This window comes from Acomys russatus, chromosome 11, assembly GCF_903995435.1.
Source record: "Acomys russatus chromosome 11, mAcoRus1.1, whole genome shotgun sequence".
NCBI lineage: Eukaryota > Metazoa > Chordata > Mammalia > Rodentia > Muridae > Acomys > Acomys russatus.
In genome coordinates this window covers 61,568,613-61,586,967 of record NC_067147.1, presented here as the reverse complement: position 1 = coordinate 61,586,967, position 18,355 = coordinate 61,568,613, and the positions used below count along the sequence as shown (strand labels likewise).

Genomic DNA, 18,355 nt, shown 5'->3' with positions numbered 1-18,355 from the left:
AGCCAGCGTCAGGTCACAGAGCTGCCGGACACGGGAAGACACGGAGGTGGCGAGACTCACTGCCCCACACAGTTAGTGGTCCTTCCTCCAGCCGGGCCGTTCTCACCTGTTCACCGGTTTCTCTCACATCACTGGAGGGCCAGCCCTGCGGGTTTGGCCTGCCTCTCCCCTGTCAGCTGGGTCTTTAGCCCAGGACTGGGGATGGCAGGTGGATACGGGAGCTCACTCAGGGAGTTCGGGTGTAGTCACAGATCGGCAAGCCTGTGGGGCATTTTATTGATTAGCGATTGATGCGGAAGGGTGCAGCTCATTGTGGGTGGTGCTGCCGCTGACCAGGTGGTCCTGAGTAGTGGAAGAAATCAAACTGAGTGAGCCAGGGAGAGCAGGCTGGTGAGCAGTGAGCCTTCATAGACTCTGCTTGGTTTCCTGGCTTCTCTCAGTGATGGACTGTAATGCGCAAACGAATTACCTATAACTCCACCTCCAGGAGACCCAGTGCCCTTTTCTGACCTCCTTCAGTACCGCGGACTTGCGGTATGCATGCATGAAAGCACAACACTCATACACTTAGAAATAAATCTTTTGGCTGGGTGTGGTGGCGCACTCCTTTAATCCCAGCACTCGGGAGGCAGAGGCAGGTGGATTGCTGTGATTTCCAGGCCAACCTGGTCTACAAAGTGAGTCCCGGACAGCCAAGGCTACACAAAGAAACCCTGTTTGGAAAGCCAAAATAAATAAATAAGTCTTTCTTTGAAGACCACTCTGACTTGATTGACCACTGTAGCTGGTCTTTGCTACTTTGTGGGTTCTTTTTTTCCCCACTCTTTATCCCCCCTGTTTTGACCCAATCACTAGATAGGAGAGAAAGAAGGATTGGGGGGGACCTTAAATCTAATTATTTTTTCTTGTTTCTTTTTTGAGCACAACTACTAACAAGCTGCAGCCAACCCCCCTGAATGACCAACAACCACCCAAGCATGTCTATGGGGGCCCAGCATTTATGCATCCTCCAAAAAAAGTTTCCAGAATTCCAAACGTCACACACTCCCAGAAACTATCCTCAGCTGGCAAAAGCACACCTCTGCTAGGGCACGAGACAAATCATAGTCAGCTGCTGTGACGCAGACCCACGTCCCACACCTGGGATTAAAATGAAAACATATTCTTATAATATTTCTGTGTCTTTTAAAGAAGCCAAAATGGGCTGGAGAGATGGCTCAGCTGTGAAAGGCTAGGCTCACAACAAAAAATATAAAGAAACCAAAATTAGTTCCAGAAGTCTCAGTACAGACCACAGCTACACACAGCCCTCTTTTTTCTTTAAAGATTTATTTATTTGTTTGTTTGTTTGTTTATTATGTATACAGTGTTCTGGCTGCACATACACCTGCATGCCAGAAGAGGGCACCAGATCTCATTATAGATGGTTGTGAGCCACCATGTGGTTGCTGGGAATTGAACTCAGGACCTCTGGAGGATCAGTCAGTGCTCTTAACCTCTGAGCTATCTCTCCAGCCCCACACAGCCCTCTTAACCACTGCAATCCCAGCTTCCATAAGTCACCAGCAACACTTGCCAACTCCGAGTGTTGCCTGAGTGCAAGCCCTCTCCCCACTCTGGGTCTCAGGACCTGCCCTGTACCAGGGGCACTGCAGCGCTTTCCTGAGGGAGGGGGAGCAGAGATTAGCTGGAAGGACCTGTGTACACATACCTCGTCCACGACCTGGCACAGGCAGTAAAAGTTAATTGGCTTTGCTGCTAATCGCATTTGTACCTGAACACTCCCAGGATGGGTGAGAAAAGCCAGGTTGAGGTCACTGCTGCCTCTGCCCTGAGTTGCTCCTTGTCTCTGAGAATCTGAAAACATTTTCCATCACAGGTAATGAGGAAGGTGAAATAATGACACGGGCAGGACGTTGCACAGACCAAGAACAGTCTCCTGAGGAGGAGACCGGGAGGGACACGGGAGCCCTTCGGCTTGGACTGTGCACAGCCCAGTGCTTGAAGGACAGCGTGGGAGAAAGAGGAGCCTGAGCCTTGGTGTTGGCTGGGGCTACCACAGCACATCTGAGACTCACAGAGGAAGGCTTTGTCTGCACTCACAGTTTTCAAGGTTGCCCCTGTTGTTTGGGGGCCTGTGGTGAGGCAGGTCTTCCAGCAGGAGCATGCTAAGGAAATAAACCACTAGCCTCACGGAAAAGCAGGGAGCAAAGAGAAAAAGAGGCCAGAGTCCTGTCTGAGACCGTATTTAACAGCACCTCTCCCCAGTGACCTGAAGACCTCCCTGCTGGGCCCTAACCTCCTAAGGCCCCCACAGCCTCTCCGGGCTCCAGGCTGGAGACCAAGCCTGTAACACATGGCCTATGGAGACCACACTCAGTTCAATGCTGCTTGTGGGTGGGTGAGTGGGTGCGTGATGGACGGATGGACTGACAGACAGACAGAGCATTTGCCTACTCTTTGGCTGTTTGTTGAGCGCTTGCCCTGCTCCAGACACTGTTCCAGAGACACAACGGTGAACACATGAGGTCCTTGTGTTATGGGTACAATTGTTTTTGTTTTGTTTTGTTTTTCAAGACAGAGTCTCTCTGTGTTAGCCTTGGCTGTCCTGGGCTAGCTTTGTAGACCACGCTGGCCTCGAACTCACAGCGATCCGCCTGCCTCTGCCTCCAGAGTGCTGGGATTAAAGGCATGCGCCACCAAGCCCAGCTTCATGGGTACAATTGTAATGGGTCTGAGAGATAGGCACGTAACTTAAATAGGCACATCGGAGTGACTGTGGCAAGGTGCGCAACTAGAGAGAGAAATGACCTTTCAAGCCTGAGATGATCCTGGACCTGTGGGAAAGAGAAGCTAAAAACAGACCCCTGCTCTAACCCTGAGAAAAGTCAGGAGTCCGAGGAGGGAAGAGAGGTGGTCGAGAAGATTGAGGGGTCACAGAAGTGTGCTTGGTTAGGGGAGACGTGAGCTTATGAGGAAGTGCTCCAACAAGGAATTCTCAGCACAATACCAGGGCAGCAAGCCCCACTCCTCATCCCTCAGGCTCCACCCGTTCCATTCCTCCGAGCTGCCAAGCCTCCCGGATCAGGAGTGTATGGAGGGTACACACCCCTGGACCACTGAGAGCGGGTACACAGTGGAGGAAGTGCAGCCACGCCTGTCCCCACTGACTTCCGTCTTCACCCGCTGCTTCCCAGGATGCTGAGCTTCTGGGGAGGCCAAAGGGTGGAGGGGGAGACCCACAGCTCAGCCAAACGAAGGGGCTGGGTGAGCGAGTGAGAGCCAAGCAGCAGGTGCGGCCACGGGTGGGGCTGCCAGCCGGCCTTTTCTTTTCTCTGTTCCTCCATCCAGGCTGCTTTTTGTTCAGTCCGTGGCTCTCTGCACACAAAGCGCTAAGTGGTGCGTGCGAGGGAGATCAATGCACCCTCCATATGTGTGTATCCTGTGCTCTGTGAGTGGAAAGGTCCCTCCTGGCCAGGCGCCGACTTGGTGCAGCTCCTCCCTCCCTCCTGACACAGGTGGCCTTCCTACTGGCCTTCTCCAGGACCACGTGCAACCAACTCCGCCATCGAGACAGAGGTGGTGAAAGCACAGAATAGGCCCACCCTCAAGTTCCTGGGCTTTGATCTTTCTCCCCCAAAGATAAAGAGAACAAGATGGGGTGCACAGGGGACCCTAGAGAGACAGGGATGACTAGAAAACATGGCGGTCCAAGGGGCACTGCCACTACTCCCAGAAAAAAGATGACCAGGAGAGAAATCACATTCAAGAACTGCTTGTGTTTATTGGCAAGCAGCTCGGTTCAACAGAGGAAAAGCTTTGAAAATGGCCAGAGAAGGGGAAACCATGTGACCCGGCCTGACTGCGCGGTGCTTCTGTTAACTTCTAACCCCACTGCAAGGTTCGGCTCCTGGAGGAAGCCTGTTCTGACTGTTGTGGCCCCGCTGTCCCCAGCTACCTGCTGAACTAACAAGTGGGTCCCCAGCTGCCTGCTGGATACCCACAATTAGTCCCCCAGCTCCCTCCTGGGCGCCAACTGGTCCCTGCCCAGCCCCCTGCTGGGCCCCGACCATTACCTGCCCAGCCCCCTACTGGGCCCCGACCATTACCCACCCAGCCCCCTGCCGGGCCCCGACCATTACCCCCCCAGCCCCCTACTGGGCCCCGACCATTACCCGCCCAGCCCCCTACTGGGCCCCGACCATTACCCGCCCAGCCCCCTGCTGGGCCCCGACCATTACCCCGCCCAGCCCCCTGCTGGGCCCCGACCATTACCCGCCCAGCTCCCTACTGGACCCCGCCCATTACTCGCCCAGCCCCCTGCTGGTCCCCAACCATTACCCGCCCAGCCCGTTGCTGGGTTCCGTCCATTACCCACCCAGCCCCCTACTGGGCCCCGACCATTACCCACCCAGCCCCCTGCTGGACCCCGACCATTACCCACCCAGCCCCCTGCCGGACCCCGACCATTACCCCCCCAGCTCCCTACTGGGAACCGACTATTCCCCCCCATGCTAGTCCCTGATACTTGACCATTGCTACCCCATATTCCAGAAGGGTACGGCATGGGCCTGGTTCCCCACCCAGTTCCAGCTCCTCCACCTCCCCAAGATGCTCCAGGATTTAGGATCCTCCCAGGTGAACTAGGCAGAAACCTGTGGCTGAGAAACCAGAACGGGTGCTGAGCAAAGGCTTCTGCCTCGGTTCCCGGTGGTCTGGAACCCGGTTGCCATCTAGGCTCTGAGTCCTGGGGGCGGGAAACCTCTGGTGAAGGTTGCCTGACCAGTGCAGAGGAAGCCTCAGGCAGATGGCTGCCTCTGGAGAGGTACGGCAGGCCTTCGGGCGGCACCTGCTCCAAGTCGTCCTCAGCAGCGGCAGCAGCAGCCATCTCTTGCTGAGGGTCCTCTGAGAGCCAGGGCTCCATGGGAGACGGTCCCCAGAAGGCAGGCCCGTGGGGCAGCCCAGAGCTGCCCTCGGGTAGGGCGCTATCTTGTGGAAGAACCCTCGGTAACTCATTATTCACGGGGTCTAGCTTGGGCTGAGGCTGTCCGGAGTTGGAGAGGCCGGTGAAGGAAGGCTTTCCGGAATGCGGGGAGGCTTTCTCCTCTGGTGCCCCGATGCTCCGTGCAAAGAGGCCTGAAGGAAAGGGAAGGTGGAGCGGTCAGTGGATCAGATTCGGGGGCAGCCGCTCCTTTGACCCCCTGGCCGCTTCACGGGAAGCCCCTTTTTGTGCTGCCGCCTCCCACGGGGAACCTAAGCTCACTCCTGCCTTTACCTTTACCCTTAATTCTAAAAGGACCCCAGTAGTCTCCGTACCTGGCAGATACAGAGAGATCAGGAGCAGGCCCAAGGGAGCCCGGCTCCCACCTGCGAGGCTCAGCATCTTGCTAGGCTCCAGTATCTGCCTGGTCCCCAAGACAGCAGGCTTTATCCTGTGGGTGGAGCAGAGACAGCCCGGGACAGTGGTTACAGGGACAATAGGTCTGCCCTCATTATTGATTTGTTCTGTGGAAACAGGTGTCACTTGAATGTCCCAGAGGAACTAGGTGTTCCCTCGAGTGGCTCCTTCCTTGTATTCCCTCCCCTTCCTCAGGCGCTCTGGTCCACTGGTCACCCCTAGATGTTAGCCCTGCCTTAGGATGCTGCCGTCTCTCTGTCTCTGTCGCTGTCTTTCTGTCTCTCTCTCTGTCTCTCTCTCCCCCCTCCTCTGTGTGTGTCTGTCTGTCTGTCTCTCTCTCTGTGTCTCTCTCTCCCCCCTCCTCTGTGTCTGTCTGTCTGTCTGTCTCTCTCCCTGTCTCTCTCTCCCCGCTCCTCTGTGTGTGTGTGTCTGTCTCTCTCTCCCTCTCTCTCTCTCTCTCTCTCCCCCTCTCTCTGTCTCTGTCTCTCCCTCTCTCTCCCTCCCTCCCTCTCTCTCCCTCTCTCTCTCTCCCTCTCTCTGTCTCTCCCTCTCTCTCCCTCCATCCCTCTCTCTCTCTCTCTCTCCCTCTCTCTGTCTCTGTCTCTCCCTCTCTCTCCCTCTCTCTCTCTCTCTCTCTCTCCCTCCCTCTCTCTCTCACAGCAACACCCCACAGTCTCACTCCTCTGGGACGAGACCGCTCATGCCAGCCCCACTCACTCAAACATCCCCACATCTTCACCTGGCTGACAAGCTGGAGGCCCTGGGGTGCCAACGTCCTCCCCCCCCCCCGTGGAAGAGCTGCTCAGTCTGAAGAATTTGTCGTCCCCCCCCCCGGCAGCCTGATGATGTAGTAATTCCCCCCCCAGCCTGATGATGTAGTAATTCCCCCCCCAGCCTGATGATGTAGTAATTTCCCCCCCAGCCTGATGATGTAGTAATTCCCCCCCCAGCCTGATGATGTAGTAATTTCCCCCCCCCAGCCTGATGATGTAGTAATTTCCCTCCCCAGCCTGATGATGTAGTAATTTCCCCCCCCAGCCTGATGATGTAGTAATTTCCCCCCCCAGCCTGATGATGTAGTAATTTCTGCCCCCAGCCTGATGATGTAGTAATTCCCCCCCCAGCCTGATGATGTAGTAAATCCCCCCCCCAGCCTGATGATGTAGTAATTCCCCCCCCCCAGCCTGATGAGGTAGTAATTCCCCCCCCCAGCCTGATGATGTAGTAATTTCCCCCCCCAGCCTGATGATGTAGTAATTTCCCCCCCCCAGCCTGATGATGTAGTAATTCCCCCCCAGCCTGATGATGTAGTAATTCCCCCCCCCGCCTGATGATGTAGTAATTCCCCCCCCCCAGCCTGATGATGTAGTAATTTCCCCCCCCAGCCTGATGATGTAGTAATTTCCCCCCCCAGCCTGATGATGTAGTAATCCCCCCCCCAGCCTGATGATGTAGTAATTTCCCCCCCCAGCCTGATGATGTAGTAATTTCCCCCCCCCAGCCTGATGATGTAGTAATTCCCCCCCCAGCCTGATGATGTAGTAATTCCCCCATTGTTCCTGTAACCGGACATCACAAGTTAGTGGTTCCCGGCATGCGTTAGATTGTGGGTTTTGTTTTTATTTTGTTCCACTTGTTTGTTTGATTCCTGTATCACCTGGTTTTCTTTCGGGGAGTGGAGCTGAAGTGGGTTAAGACTGAGTCTTGCTATGAGACTGGCCTCAGACTTACAATCCCCCTGCCTCGGCCTCCCAAGGGAAGGAGGACAGGAATGCGCTGTCATACCCTCCCCTGTTATCAAGTCTGCAAACGATTTGTAAACTTTTTAAAAAAAAGATTTAGTTATTTATTATGTACACAATGTTCTGCCTGCATGTGCACCTGCTCACCAGAAGAGGGCGCCAGATCTCACTATAGATGGTTGTGAGCCACCATGTCATTGCTGGGAATTGAACTCAGGACCTCTGGGGAGCAGCCAGTGCTCTTAACCTCTGAGCCATCTCTCCAGCCCCCAATTTGTAAACTTTAAAAAAACTTTTTTTACTTATTTTGTCGTTTTATTTGTACATGTGTTTTGCTTGCATGCATGTGTATGCGCCACACAAACACCTGGTGTTCTCGCAGGTGAAAAGTGGGCTTTGGATGCCCTGGGACTGGAGTGAAATACTGTAAATAATGAGAACTGAATCTAGATGCTCTGGAAGAACAGTCAACTCTCCAGCCCTATTTTATTCTTAATTATGCTGTGTGCCTGTGTGTGCCTGGTGGGGAGAGTGGGGGTGGGGCGCTGCATATGAGTGTAGTGCCCAAAGAGGCCAGAAGAGGGCGTGAGTCTCCCAGAGCTGGAATTACAGGCAGTTGCTAGGCACCCGATGGCAGTGCTGGGAACCCAACTCTGATCCTCTTAAGAGCAGCCAGTGTTCTTAACCACTGAGCCGTCACTCCAGCCCTGTGATCATACTTTTGAACAAAAGTCCAAAATTGGGTCTTTCCGGGCTAAAATAGAGGGGCCTGGAGGACTGAGTCCTGCTCTGGAGGCTCTAGAGAGGCTCCAGCTCTGGCTCTTTCCAGATTGCAAGCCCACCTGTGTCTCTGGTCTCTTGGCTCTCTTCCCTGACATAGCAGGTCTCCCCACTCTGTACCATCCGGCTTCCTCTTCTGCCTCTCAAGCCCACATTTTAAGCACTATGTTTACGTTGGATCCACCCAGATAATCCCTTTATAGTAAGGTCAGGTGACTAATGACCTGAGCCGCATCAGGCCATCTGTTTCCCTTGCCAAATAAACTTAAATTCCAGGGATTAGGATGGTGACATCTTTGGTGTTGTTGGGGTGGAGGCAACACCCTGCCTAATACAGGTAGTCAGAGGTACCCAAAGAAAATAAAAAAGGAGCTGGGAAGATGCTTGGCAGTTAAAAGTAATTGCTGCTTTGTTTATTTACTTATTTATTTGGTTTTTCGAGGCAGGGTTTCTCTGTGTAGCCCTGGCTGTCCTGGAACTCACTTTGTAGACCAGGTTGGCCTCAGACTCACAGAGATCCACCTGCCTCTGCCTCCTGAGTGCTGGGATGAAAGGTGTGCGCCACCACCACCCAGCTGAGTAATTGTTAGTTTTGCAGAGCACCACAGTTTGGTTCCCAGCACACATGTGGTGGCTAACAGCCTCCCATAACTACAGTTCCATGAGAGTCAATGCAAGAGATTACTGATGATTTGTCTAGCCTTAAATATAGATGCTATGGGGGCCTGGAGAGATGGCCCAGTGATTAAAAGCACTGGATGCTCTTCCGGAGGTCGTGAGTTCAATTACCAGCAACCACATGGTGACTCACAAACATCTGTATTATGATCCAATGCCCTCTTCTGGTGTACATGAACGCAGCGAATTCATATAGATAATAAATAAATATCTTAATCCCAGCTCTTGGGAGGCAGGTGGATCGCTGTGAGTTCAAGGCCAGCCTGGTCTACAAAGCGAGTCCAGAACAGCTAAGGCTACACAGAGAAACCCTGTCTCAAAAAACCAAATAATAATAATATTTTTTATATTTATTTATTATTATGCATACAGTGTACTGGCTGCCTGTATGCCTGCAGGCCAGAAGAGGGCATCAAATCATAGATGGTTGTGAGCCACCATGTGGTTGCTGGGAATTGAACTCATGACCTCTGGAAGAGTAGTCAGTGCTCTTAACTTCTGAACCATCTCTCCAGCCCCAATTAGATAGATAGATAATGCTGTGGTTTACACATGCTTTGAGGGTGTCCCTCACCAGTCTCCAGCGTGGGGATATTGAGAGACGCGTAACCTTTAAAAGGCAGAGTCTAGTGGGAGGTAGATTAATGGTGACTTTGTTGGAGTGAATTAGCACCTGTGGGAAAGGGTTGATATTGGACTGAGCCTTGGGGTCTCCGGTGGCCTCAGGCCTATAGTTTCAACCTCTTCGAGGCTGGAGTTGGAGGGCCACAAGAAAGAGAAAGGGCACTGGAGCGATGGCTCATGGTTTAGGATATCTAGGGTAAAGAGAGTCCCCGTCTCAAAAAAACAAAGCAAAACAAAACAAAAAACAAAAATAAACAAATAAATTAGCAGACAGCAAACCCAAACCTTCCCAGCATCCTGCCCTGCCCCATGAACTCTTTCTCCTCACTTTGAGTTCCTCCATGCTGCTCAGAACCAGGCCGATGTGGGATACACGCTCTTGAACTTTGAAAACTGAGCTTAAAAAAAAAAGAAACAGAGGGGCTAGAGAGATGGCTCAGAGGTTAAGGGCGCAACCTGCTCTTCCTGAGGTCCTGAATTCAATTCCCAGCAACCACATGGTGGCTCACAGCCATCTATAATGAGATCTGGTGCCCTCTTCTGGCCTGCAGGGGTACATGCAGGCAAAACAATGTATACATAATAAATAAATATTTAAAAGAAAGAAAGAAAGAAAGAAACAAACAGAGACCTACAAGCCAGGCTGACCTCTATTGCTACACATTTCCAGGTCTCAGATGTTTTATTATAGCAGCGGAAAGTGACCTAATACAAATACATTTGAGGGGCGGGGGGTGCAGCTCAGTTGCCAGAGTGTCCGCCTGGCATACACGAAGCCCTGCATGGCATTCCTGCACCACAGAAAACTGCACGTGCCAGCACACACCTGTAATCACAACACTCAGGAGGTAGAGCAGGCGGGTGAGGGTTCAAGGTCACCCGGGGTGACCTAGTCAGGCTTTCTATTGCTGTGATGAAACACCACCACCAAAACAACTTGAGGAGGACGGGGTTTGTTTGGCTTACCCTTCCACAGCACTGTTCATCGTCAAAAGCAGTCAGGACAGGAACTCAAACAAGGCAGGGACCTGGGGGCAGGAGCTGATGCAGAGAGCATGGAGGGGGCTGCCTACTGGCTTGCTTCTCATGGCTTGCTCAGCCTGCTTGCTTTCTTTCTTTTTCTTTCTTTCTTTCTTTTTTTTCCCCCCTTTTTCTTTTTTGGTTTTTGGAGACAGGGTTTCTCTGTGTAGCCTTGGCTGTCCTGGACTCTCGTTGTAGACCACCAGGCTGGCAAACTCACAATGATCCGCCTGCCTCTGCCTCCCGCGTGTTAGGATTAAAGGAGTGCATCACCACCGCCTGGCTTCAGGCTGCTTTCTTATAGGACCCAGGACCACCTGCCCAGGCATGGCACCACCCAAATAGGCCCTCCCCCACTGGCCACCAATAAAGAAAGTGCCCTACAGGTCCATCCTATGGAGGCATTTTCTCACCTAAAGCTCCCCCGTCTCTAACTTCTGCCAAATTGACATAAACTGAGACTTGAACCCAAGTCCTCATGCACGCTAGGCAAGCGCTCTACCACTAAGCTATGCCCCACCTGCTGCTCCCCTTCTCAAATGAGAACCAAAGAAGCTGTTGTCTCACTTTATCCCAGGCTGGCCTCAAACTTGGCATTCTCCTGCTTCAGGCTTCCAAGTGGCTGGGATTCCAGGCCTCTCCCACCGGGCACAGTTAATAAAAAGTTTTTTGTTTTGCTGTTGTTTGTTCTGTTTTGTTTTTTGAGACAGGGTTTCTCTGTGTTAGCCTTGGCTGTCCAGGACTCGCTTTGTAGACCACCAGGCTGGTCTTGAACTCGCAGCGATCCTCCTGCCTCTGCCTCCCGAGTGCTGGGATTAAAGGCGTGCACCACTATGCTCGGCTAATAAAAGGTATTTAATTGCCTTTCTTAATTTTTATTTTTTTGTTGTTTTTTGTTTTGTTCTGTTTTCAAGACAGGTTTTCTCTGTGTAGCCTTGGCTGTCCTGGACTCCCTTCGTAGACCAGGATGGCCTTGAACCCACAGACATCTGCCTACCTCTGCCTCCCTGAATGCTTAGATTAAAGCTGTGTGCCACCACTGTCTAGTGCCTTCTTAATTTTTTAAAATTTAGTTTTGTGCACGTATGACATATATGTGTTGTGTGTGCCATAGCATGCATGTCGAAGTCCAAAGACAACTGGTTCTCTCCTTCCAGCTTTCCCCAGGCTCTGAGGACCAGACTGAGGTCACCACCAGCCCTGCAGGGCAAGCTCCTCTATCCACTGAGCCATCCTGCTGGCTGTAACCACCTTTGCTCTCTCAGTTTCCTGCAGAAAGCTGTCTGGCATGTGTCCCTGGCTGCCCCCACCTACCTTCCCACTCTCCCCTATCCCCCCATCCTCATCAGCCATCAAGAGTAATAAATTCTTTCCTGAACTGGCCAGTAGGAACCTTAGAGTTTAGTTCCTTATTTTGAGTTGACATACACAAACTGCCTAATTTCTGTCTTTTTTTTTTTAATGTATACAGTGCTCTGGCTGCATGTACACCTAAAGGCCAGAAGAGGGCATCAGATCACATTATAGATATTTGTGAGCCTCCAAGTGGTTGTTGGGAATTGAACTCAGGTCCTCTGGAAAAGCAGCCAGTGCTCTTAGCCTCTGAGCCATCTCTCCAGCCCTGGACCAATGACTCTTAAGTGATGACAGAACCAGGACTGCCTGGGAGCCTGCTCTCTCCTTCCTAATAGGAGGGTAATGGGTCTGACACTAGGGCAGCAGTGAGCTCCTTTTCAAAAGCGTTGAGAGCCTTGTGCATGGAATGAGACCCTTCCTGTACACACACACACACACACACACACACACACACACACACACACTTCCTGGGCTAGTGTCTACCACAGCAGACCTTGGGGTGAGGAGGTAGAGGGAACACTGTCGGGTCTGTCTATCACAGAACCTTACTAAGTAGGCCAGTGAGTGAGTCACCAGGCTTGGTACACTCTGTGACACTGAATGCTGTCTTAGCCTCCCCGCCCCCAGCTCCCAGAACACCCAGGCTCCTGCTCAGTCTCCAGGAATCTTGCCTGGACTGGTCCAGCGTCCCAGAAACTCAAAAGCTAGGGACAGACTCCCAGGGAGGAAGAGTGTTCAGACGGTGAGAAGAGAGAAGGGATTAATGAGGGATTTTTTTTTTTTTTTTGGAGGGGAGGAGCGGGGGCTGCGGTGTAGGTGTGAAGCCTGGCAACTCTGCTGTCCGTTCCGTCAATATTTATTCTTTTCCTTCTCCGCGGGAGGAGGTGTAAAAGATAGGAAACGCGGAGCAAAGTTTATGAATGGAAACGGGGGACAGGGGGCCCTCTAGAGGCACAGGGTGTGTACTACCCAGGTACTAAGAAGAGACCTAGGACTCCAAGAAGTCTGCACAAAGTTCACAAAGTTTATTGAGCCCTGTCCAGGGTCCAGAGAGAGCCGGGAATCTGTGACAGGCTCTGCGGATGCCCCCGGGGTCCACGCGCACAGGGCCACAGCTGTGCTTCCGGTGAGGTGGCAACCAGGCAGGCAGAGCTGGGTGTGTGTGTGTGTATGTGTGTGTGTGTGTGATGTGTGTGTAATGGGTCGGGTAGGGTGTGGTGAGGCCCATGAGGGATGGTGGGAACCCAATAATTTAAAGGACCGGTGGCACAGATGGTGGAGGGGTCAGCGAGAAGCGCGGTTTGTCCTCCGACTTCGCCTTATCTGGCCAAAGGGCGAAGGCACAGCTGGCTCGTCCGTGCGTCCGGGGTTGAGGTGTGTCTCGGGGACTTCCCAGTCAAGAACCCGAGCGAGTGAGTTTTAAAAAGGCCAGTGACCGGGCAGAGAGACGGCAGCGCAGCGGAACCGGGTGGAAGCGCCAGGAGAGGAGGAGGAAAGGGACAGAGTCCACCACTGGGGGTCCCGGGAGCCTGCACCACTGGGCTAACCGAGACGGCTGGCACGCGTGACTTAGGACCTATCACGTGGCTCTCCCTCCGGCAGAAACACTTCAGGATCCGCTAACTGGGGCCCCAGGGGCCTCACCCTGGCCAGAATGTCCCGGATGGAACGGCAGGGCACCTTCCCGGGGCTGTTGAGCCCACAGGGCTTGACGCCCGCGGAGGGGACAGGCTGAGGGGAGCCATTCACGGTGGACGAGGAGACAGGACGGCAGGGGTGCCCGGGAGGGCTCGACTTGCTGCCGCAGGGCTGAAGGACGATCTTGCCAGTGGAGACGGAGGAGCCCCCGCCGGTGCCCGGGGAGGAGGAGCAGGGCCCCTGGGAGGCGGCAGCGCCGCTGCAGGGGTGGTAGGAGGTGCTGGAGCTGCCGGACGTGATCTGGATCCTCGTGCCGGAGCAAGGCCCCTTAGAGCCGGCCATGCCGCTGCCGCAGGGCTGGACCCCGCCGGTGCCCACGGGCTGGAACACCATGCCCGACGGGTAGGCGTTGGAGCTGGAAGAGCTGTAGCTGGGGACGATGGGATTGCTGGAGAAGTACTTGCCCTCGGAGACTGGGGGTCCGGCCGCAAAGGAGGGGGCCCCCGGCGAGCCCCTGACAGGGTGGTCCTTGGTGAAGTAGCCCACGGGGTAGATTTTACCCCCGCTGTAGGTCATGCCTGGCACCAGGTAACTGTTGGCAGAGCCACCCACCACCTCGTAGCCGCCGTAGGGTTGCTGGACGGAGGTGATGGGCGGGCAGGGCTTGCCTGAGGGGCCGCCGTTGCTGCAGGGCATGCCTTGGAACCCTCCGGGGCCACCGGAGCCCTGTTGATCCACCACCACCACCACGGGCCTCTGGCCGCCTGAGACGGAGTGGGAGCCCGAGATGTAGGGCCCCGAGTGTGTGATGACAGGCCCCCCACTGCAGGGAGAGTCGGGCACGTTGGAGCTACAAGGCCGCAGGTTGGAGCCGCTGCTCTGGGAGCCGCTGCTCTGGGAAATGTAAGACCCTCCAGACTGGAAGGTGCCTGAAGACTTGCCACCGGTTGGCAGGGCGGAGCCATCTCCAGGTCCCTCCCGGTTTCCGGACTGGTAACTGCTGCTTACCCAGCGAGAGCTGCTGCTTCCTGTCTGGGAGCCGCTGCTTCCTGTCTGGGAGTTGCTGCTTCCTGTCTGAGAGCCGCTGCTTCCTGACTGGGAGGAGCCAGAGCTTGAGGAGTAGCTACTCTGGGAGGATCCTGTTCCTGGTTTAAATATCAAAGATCCCTGGGAGCTGTCTGATCCACCATGGCTGCTGAAACTGCTGGAGCCCCCTTGGCTGCTGAAGCTGCTGGAGCCAGCCTGTCCACTGAGACAAGGGTCGTTGGGGGAGGTGATCCTTGAGGGGTCTTTGCAGGGGTCCGAGAAGGTCCCAAGGCTCTTAGCCAAGATTCCTGGGGAGTAGAGCGATGAACAGTAAAGACCGGATTAGAATATGGGCTCCTCCCTCGCCCAGCAGGCCATCCCAGTCACCTGCCCCGTGGCTCCCAAGAGGAACCCGGGCCAAGTTCAGAAGAAAGAACTGGCTCTTGTCTGTGAAGGTGACAGAGCCAGGCCCGTTCCCGTGTGGCTGTGGGGGTTGAGTGGGGGGAGGGGGGAGTCAAACGTTTTCAAGAAAAAACAGATGCTGAAACCCTAGAGTGGTAGGCGTCGAGAGAGTACCCTTCAGATAGTGGGAGGGGACAGGGCCGGGTAAGTCGGAGAAAAGAGAGTGGGGAGGCTGAAGCAATGGGGCAGGACAGTCTAGAGCAATCGTGGGTCAGACCATAGAACCAAATCAAAGGACATAAAGGGCAGAGCAGGGTTGGGGGCATTGTTTAGTATGCACAAGGCCAGAGATTTGATTCCCCAATACCACCAAAAAAAGGAGGGAAGGTGTGCTGAGACAGGAAGGAAACATATGACCCCAGGAAGAGTCCAGCCTGGGTGAGGGGTGGGACCCCTGATTCCTGTGTCATGCCAGCAAAGCTGGGTGGAGGCCAGGATGTGGGGGCACTCACCTGTTGCCTCAGAACCTGCCAGTACCAGTGTGACAGGACACCGCACCCTGAGCCACCCATGCTGTCCCTGTCCCAGCCCAGGGACAGAAGCTTGAAACCCTCCTCCAAGTCCCATGGCCACGATCGGCCTCCCTGTCTCCCCACCCAGCCTCCACCGGCACCCGCTGCCCCGCTTTCACTCCACGTCTGACTCCTGCTACCTTGAATCTTTAGATCTGGACCCACTTCTGTCCCACATGGCCTCTCCCTGCCCAACCCCCCATGCTTCTGTTGCCTCAGTCTGTCTCACCGAAGTGTCTTCTGCCTACCCCAGCCCCTTGAGAGCCACACATCAGCAGGTGACTAGCCTTTTCCGGAAAGGCAGAGTCTGCCATGCCTCCCCACAGAGGAGCCACCGTGAAGACCGTGTGCCCCAAACAGCAAACTAGACACCCCAGTTGACAATCCCACGCAAGAGCACTCACTTTACCAGCAGGCCGACTGCTACCCCCTGCCATGTCCCTAAACCCTGAATGCCAGGCACGCCTTTAATCCTAGCACTCGGGAGGAGGCAGAGGCAGGTGGATCTCTGAGTTCGAGGTCAGCCTGGTCTACAAAGTGAGTTCCAGGACAGCCAAGAGAAACCCTGTCTCGAAAAACCACAAAAAGAAAAGCACTGGTTTACCCCAACAGCAACCCCTTCCCTGGCACCCTCCCTTTTCCCCTCAGCACAGCCCACAAGCCTCCCAGCCTGGGCTCAGAATCCTGGAAACCCCTGCTTCTAACTGCAATCTGAAACCAGTTTCCTGGCCCCCTCTGCCCTTCCGGATCCTCAGCTGCACAGTGGGAATAGCAAACCTATCAGACACGTCTCAAAATGTTAATGTATTTGAAGTGCTATAGCTACAGCCTAGCACGTAAAAGGCTCTAAGCTGATGCCCTGCGTGCCTGCAATCCTTCCTCTCCGGAGCCTGAGAATGAGGCTGAACGGCAACACCTTTTCTCCAAAGATGACTGGAGGCTGTAGTAGATCACTTAGCAAGCCTGAGGCCTGGGGCTCAGCTCCCAGCACCTCAGTAAGAATAAAATAAATGCTGGGTGGTGGTGGTGCACGCCTTTAGTCCCAGCACTTGGGAGGCAGAGGCAGGTGGGTCTCCGTGAGTTCAAGGCCAGCTTGGACTAGAGAGCAAGTTCCAGGACAGCTAGAGCTGTTACACAGAGGAACCCTGTCTCCAAAAAAAAAAAAAAACCCATAACAAAAAAGAATAAAATAAATACATGATGCAAGTTAATACATCTAAAATGGTTGTAAGGGGGGCTCTGGAAATGCTGGCAGCTGCTATCCTACGAGATAGGCATATCGTATCTCTAGTGGGACTGTCCCCATTCATACAGCCACCTAGAGCTTCTGTAGGGTGTTGTGTGTGCATTATTTAATCTGAGGTATTAACCTCATTTCTAGGTTTCAGAAACAAGCTCAGAACGCTTTCACAGGGCTTGGAGGATGATTTGGCCGCAGAGTGCCTGCCTCCTCAGCCACCGTGGAGCAAAGGAGGAAAAAATAATAATTTGCCTGCAGCGACCACACGTAGTGGGGGCAGCAGGCAAAGATGAGCCATCCCTAGACTGACTCTAGAGTCCTGCCTCTGCCTCTTGCTAGGTCCTCTCCTGTACCCTCCTGTGTCCCAGGCACATCTCTGACCTAGGGTCTGCATCCCATAATGTCCCCCCTCCCAAGGCCCCCAAACTCCTACCTGGCAGAATGAGACTGGCCAGCAGCAATGCCGTCAGCCCGTGCCCTCCCACACGCCCCATCCTGGGTACCCAAGAGGAACCCATTGTGCACGGCGTGGCCTTCTGACTGACAGAAACCCATGGGCACCGCGGGACCTTTATGCCGGGCTGGACATTCTCTGGGCAGGAGTCACTGCTGGGAGGGGTGGAGGGGGAGGCCGCCTGGGGGAAATTGGTGTGGCAGGAGAAGCTGAAGCAATCCGGTGTCACATCTGCCTACTCAGCTAGTAGTGGCAGGGGACCCGAGGCCACGGGGCACTAGCCCCTACCCTAGCTGGCCTTCCCCAGGTGCTCTGCCCCGGGGCCCATCCACTGGAAGGTGCATGTTCTCCGTCCCTGGCTTATCCAAGTCCCTGCCTCCCAAAAAGAGTGGACATTTCAGCTTTTCCCTCCTGGCCCTGCGCACCCCACTATACAGCACAACTCCACAGGGGAGGGGCGGGGTGCTCACACTGTAGCTTCTTTCCTGGGGATGCCATCACTAAGTCTCCTGTCCCCAGTCTGCACTCCCCTGGAGCCACCGTCCCCAGCGCCAGCCTGCCACGGCAGGCCTATTAAAGAGTCCCATCAACAAGCAAATCTTTTTCCCCTCCTCTCAGAAACTGGACACCCACACACCGAATACCTCTTGTATCAGCTGGGGCCAGGGGGGTTTGGGGGTGCAAGCAGTGGGTACCCAGAGCTTAGACTAGGGAGAGGCCTGGGCTGGGACCCCTGTCATAGCTGGGCCTCAGTGACTCACAGGCCACTCACAGTCCCAGTCCCATAGTAGTGACCCAGACTCAGGAGGATGAGCAAGAGGCCATGGGGCTAATTGGGAAGGTGGTGGCCGGGCAGTCCATTAGCCTACTCCTTGGCCTGGATGGGCAAACAGGAAGCATCCAAGGTTTGTGTAGGATAAAGGACTGTCAGACTGGGTCCTGGGTCCCTGAAGGACGGAGGGCCAGAGCCCCGGGATGCAACAAGAGGAAGGCAGTTTCTCCTACGCTAATGTCCCTCACTCCTGCTGTAGCCCAGGCCCCACCCCCGCCGATTGCTCACTGGTATTGTGGGAGTTATCAGTATCGGAGGCCGGACTAAGGGCGTCTGCCCTGGCTCAGTCCTTCACACATCCTTCATCCTTTCCAGAAGTCATGTCCATCTCTTCACACAGTGTCTCTCTATCCCTCCCGCCCTTGGGTTGGTCCCTCCCTATCTCCCCACCCCGGCCCCTGAGTTCTGGCCCTGAGTGACCGTGAAAGCGTCCCCGTGTCAGTGCTGTGTGAGCCCCAGGCCGCCCCACGCCACGCAGGCCACAGTCGCTTAAAAAGGGACTGGCGTAACCCACTGGTTTTTCTGTTACGTTTAAGTCTAAACAGCCTTGTGCATCTGCCGCCCACCATCCTGTCCTTCACTTCTAGAGGCCG

At 54.5% G+C, this 18,355-nt stretch overlaps 2 protein-coding genes across 2 annotated transcripts; both read right to left on the bottom strand.

The window, feature by feature from the left end:
* Positions 1-3,945: 3,945 nt before the first annotated feature.
* C11H6orf15 (chromosome 11 C6orf15 homolog) lies at positions 3,946-5,406 on the bottom strand. Its single transcript, XM_051153592.1, has 3 exons — positions 5,317-5,406; positions 4,412-5,136; positions 3,946-4,254 (listed from the first exon to the last, which is right to left on the bottom strand). The coding sequence occupies exons 1-3, from the start codon at positions 5,381-5,383 to the stop codon at positions 3,967-3,969; spliced, it is 1,080 nt and encodes a 359-aa protein (XP_051009549.1). The 5' UTR covers positions 5,384-5,406; the 3' UTR covers positions 3,946-3,966.
* Positions 5,407-13,058: 7,652 nt separating this feature from the next.
* On the bottom strand, positions 13,059-17,024 carry Cdsn (corneodesmosin). The gene is made up of 2 exons (XM_051153590.1): positions 16,910-17,024; positions 13,059-14,570 (listed from the first exon to the last, which is right to left on the bottom strand). Exons 1-2 carry the CDS (start codon positions 16,992-16,994, stop codon positions 13,168-13,170), a joined length of 1,488 nt encoding a protein of 495 aa, XP_051009547.1. The 5' UTR covers positions 16,995-17,024; the 3' UTR covers positions 13,059-13,167.
* Positions 17,025-18,355: the final 1,331 nt, after the last annotated feature.

Coding starts and splice junctions, on each gene's coding strand:
- Cdsn (XM_051153590.1), bottom strand. CDS start 16,994: ATGGGTTCCTCTTGGGTACCCAGGATGGGGCGTGTGGGAGGGCACGGG. Junction 14,571..16,909: donor GGCCAGTCTCATTCTGCCAG/GTAGGAGTTTGG, acceptor TCTACTCCCCAG/GAATCTTGGCTAAGAGCCTT.
- C11H6orf15 (XM_051153592.1), bottom strand. CDS start 5,383: ATGCTGAGCCTCGCAGGTGGGAGCCGGGCTCCCTTGGGCCTGCTCCTG. Junction 5,137..5,316: donor GATCTCTCTGTATCTGCCAG/GTACGGAGACTA, acceptor CCTTTCCTTCAG/GCCTCTTTGCACGGAGCATC. Junction 4,255..4,411: donor GGGGTCCAGCAGGGGGCTGG/GTGGGTAATGGT, acceptor GGGGCCCAGCAG/GGGGCTGGGCGGGGTAATGG.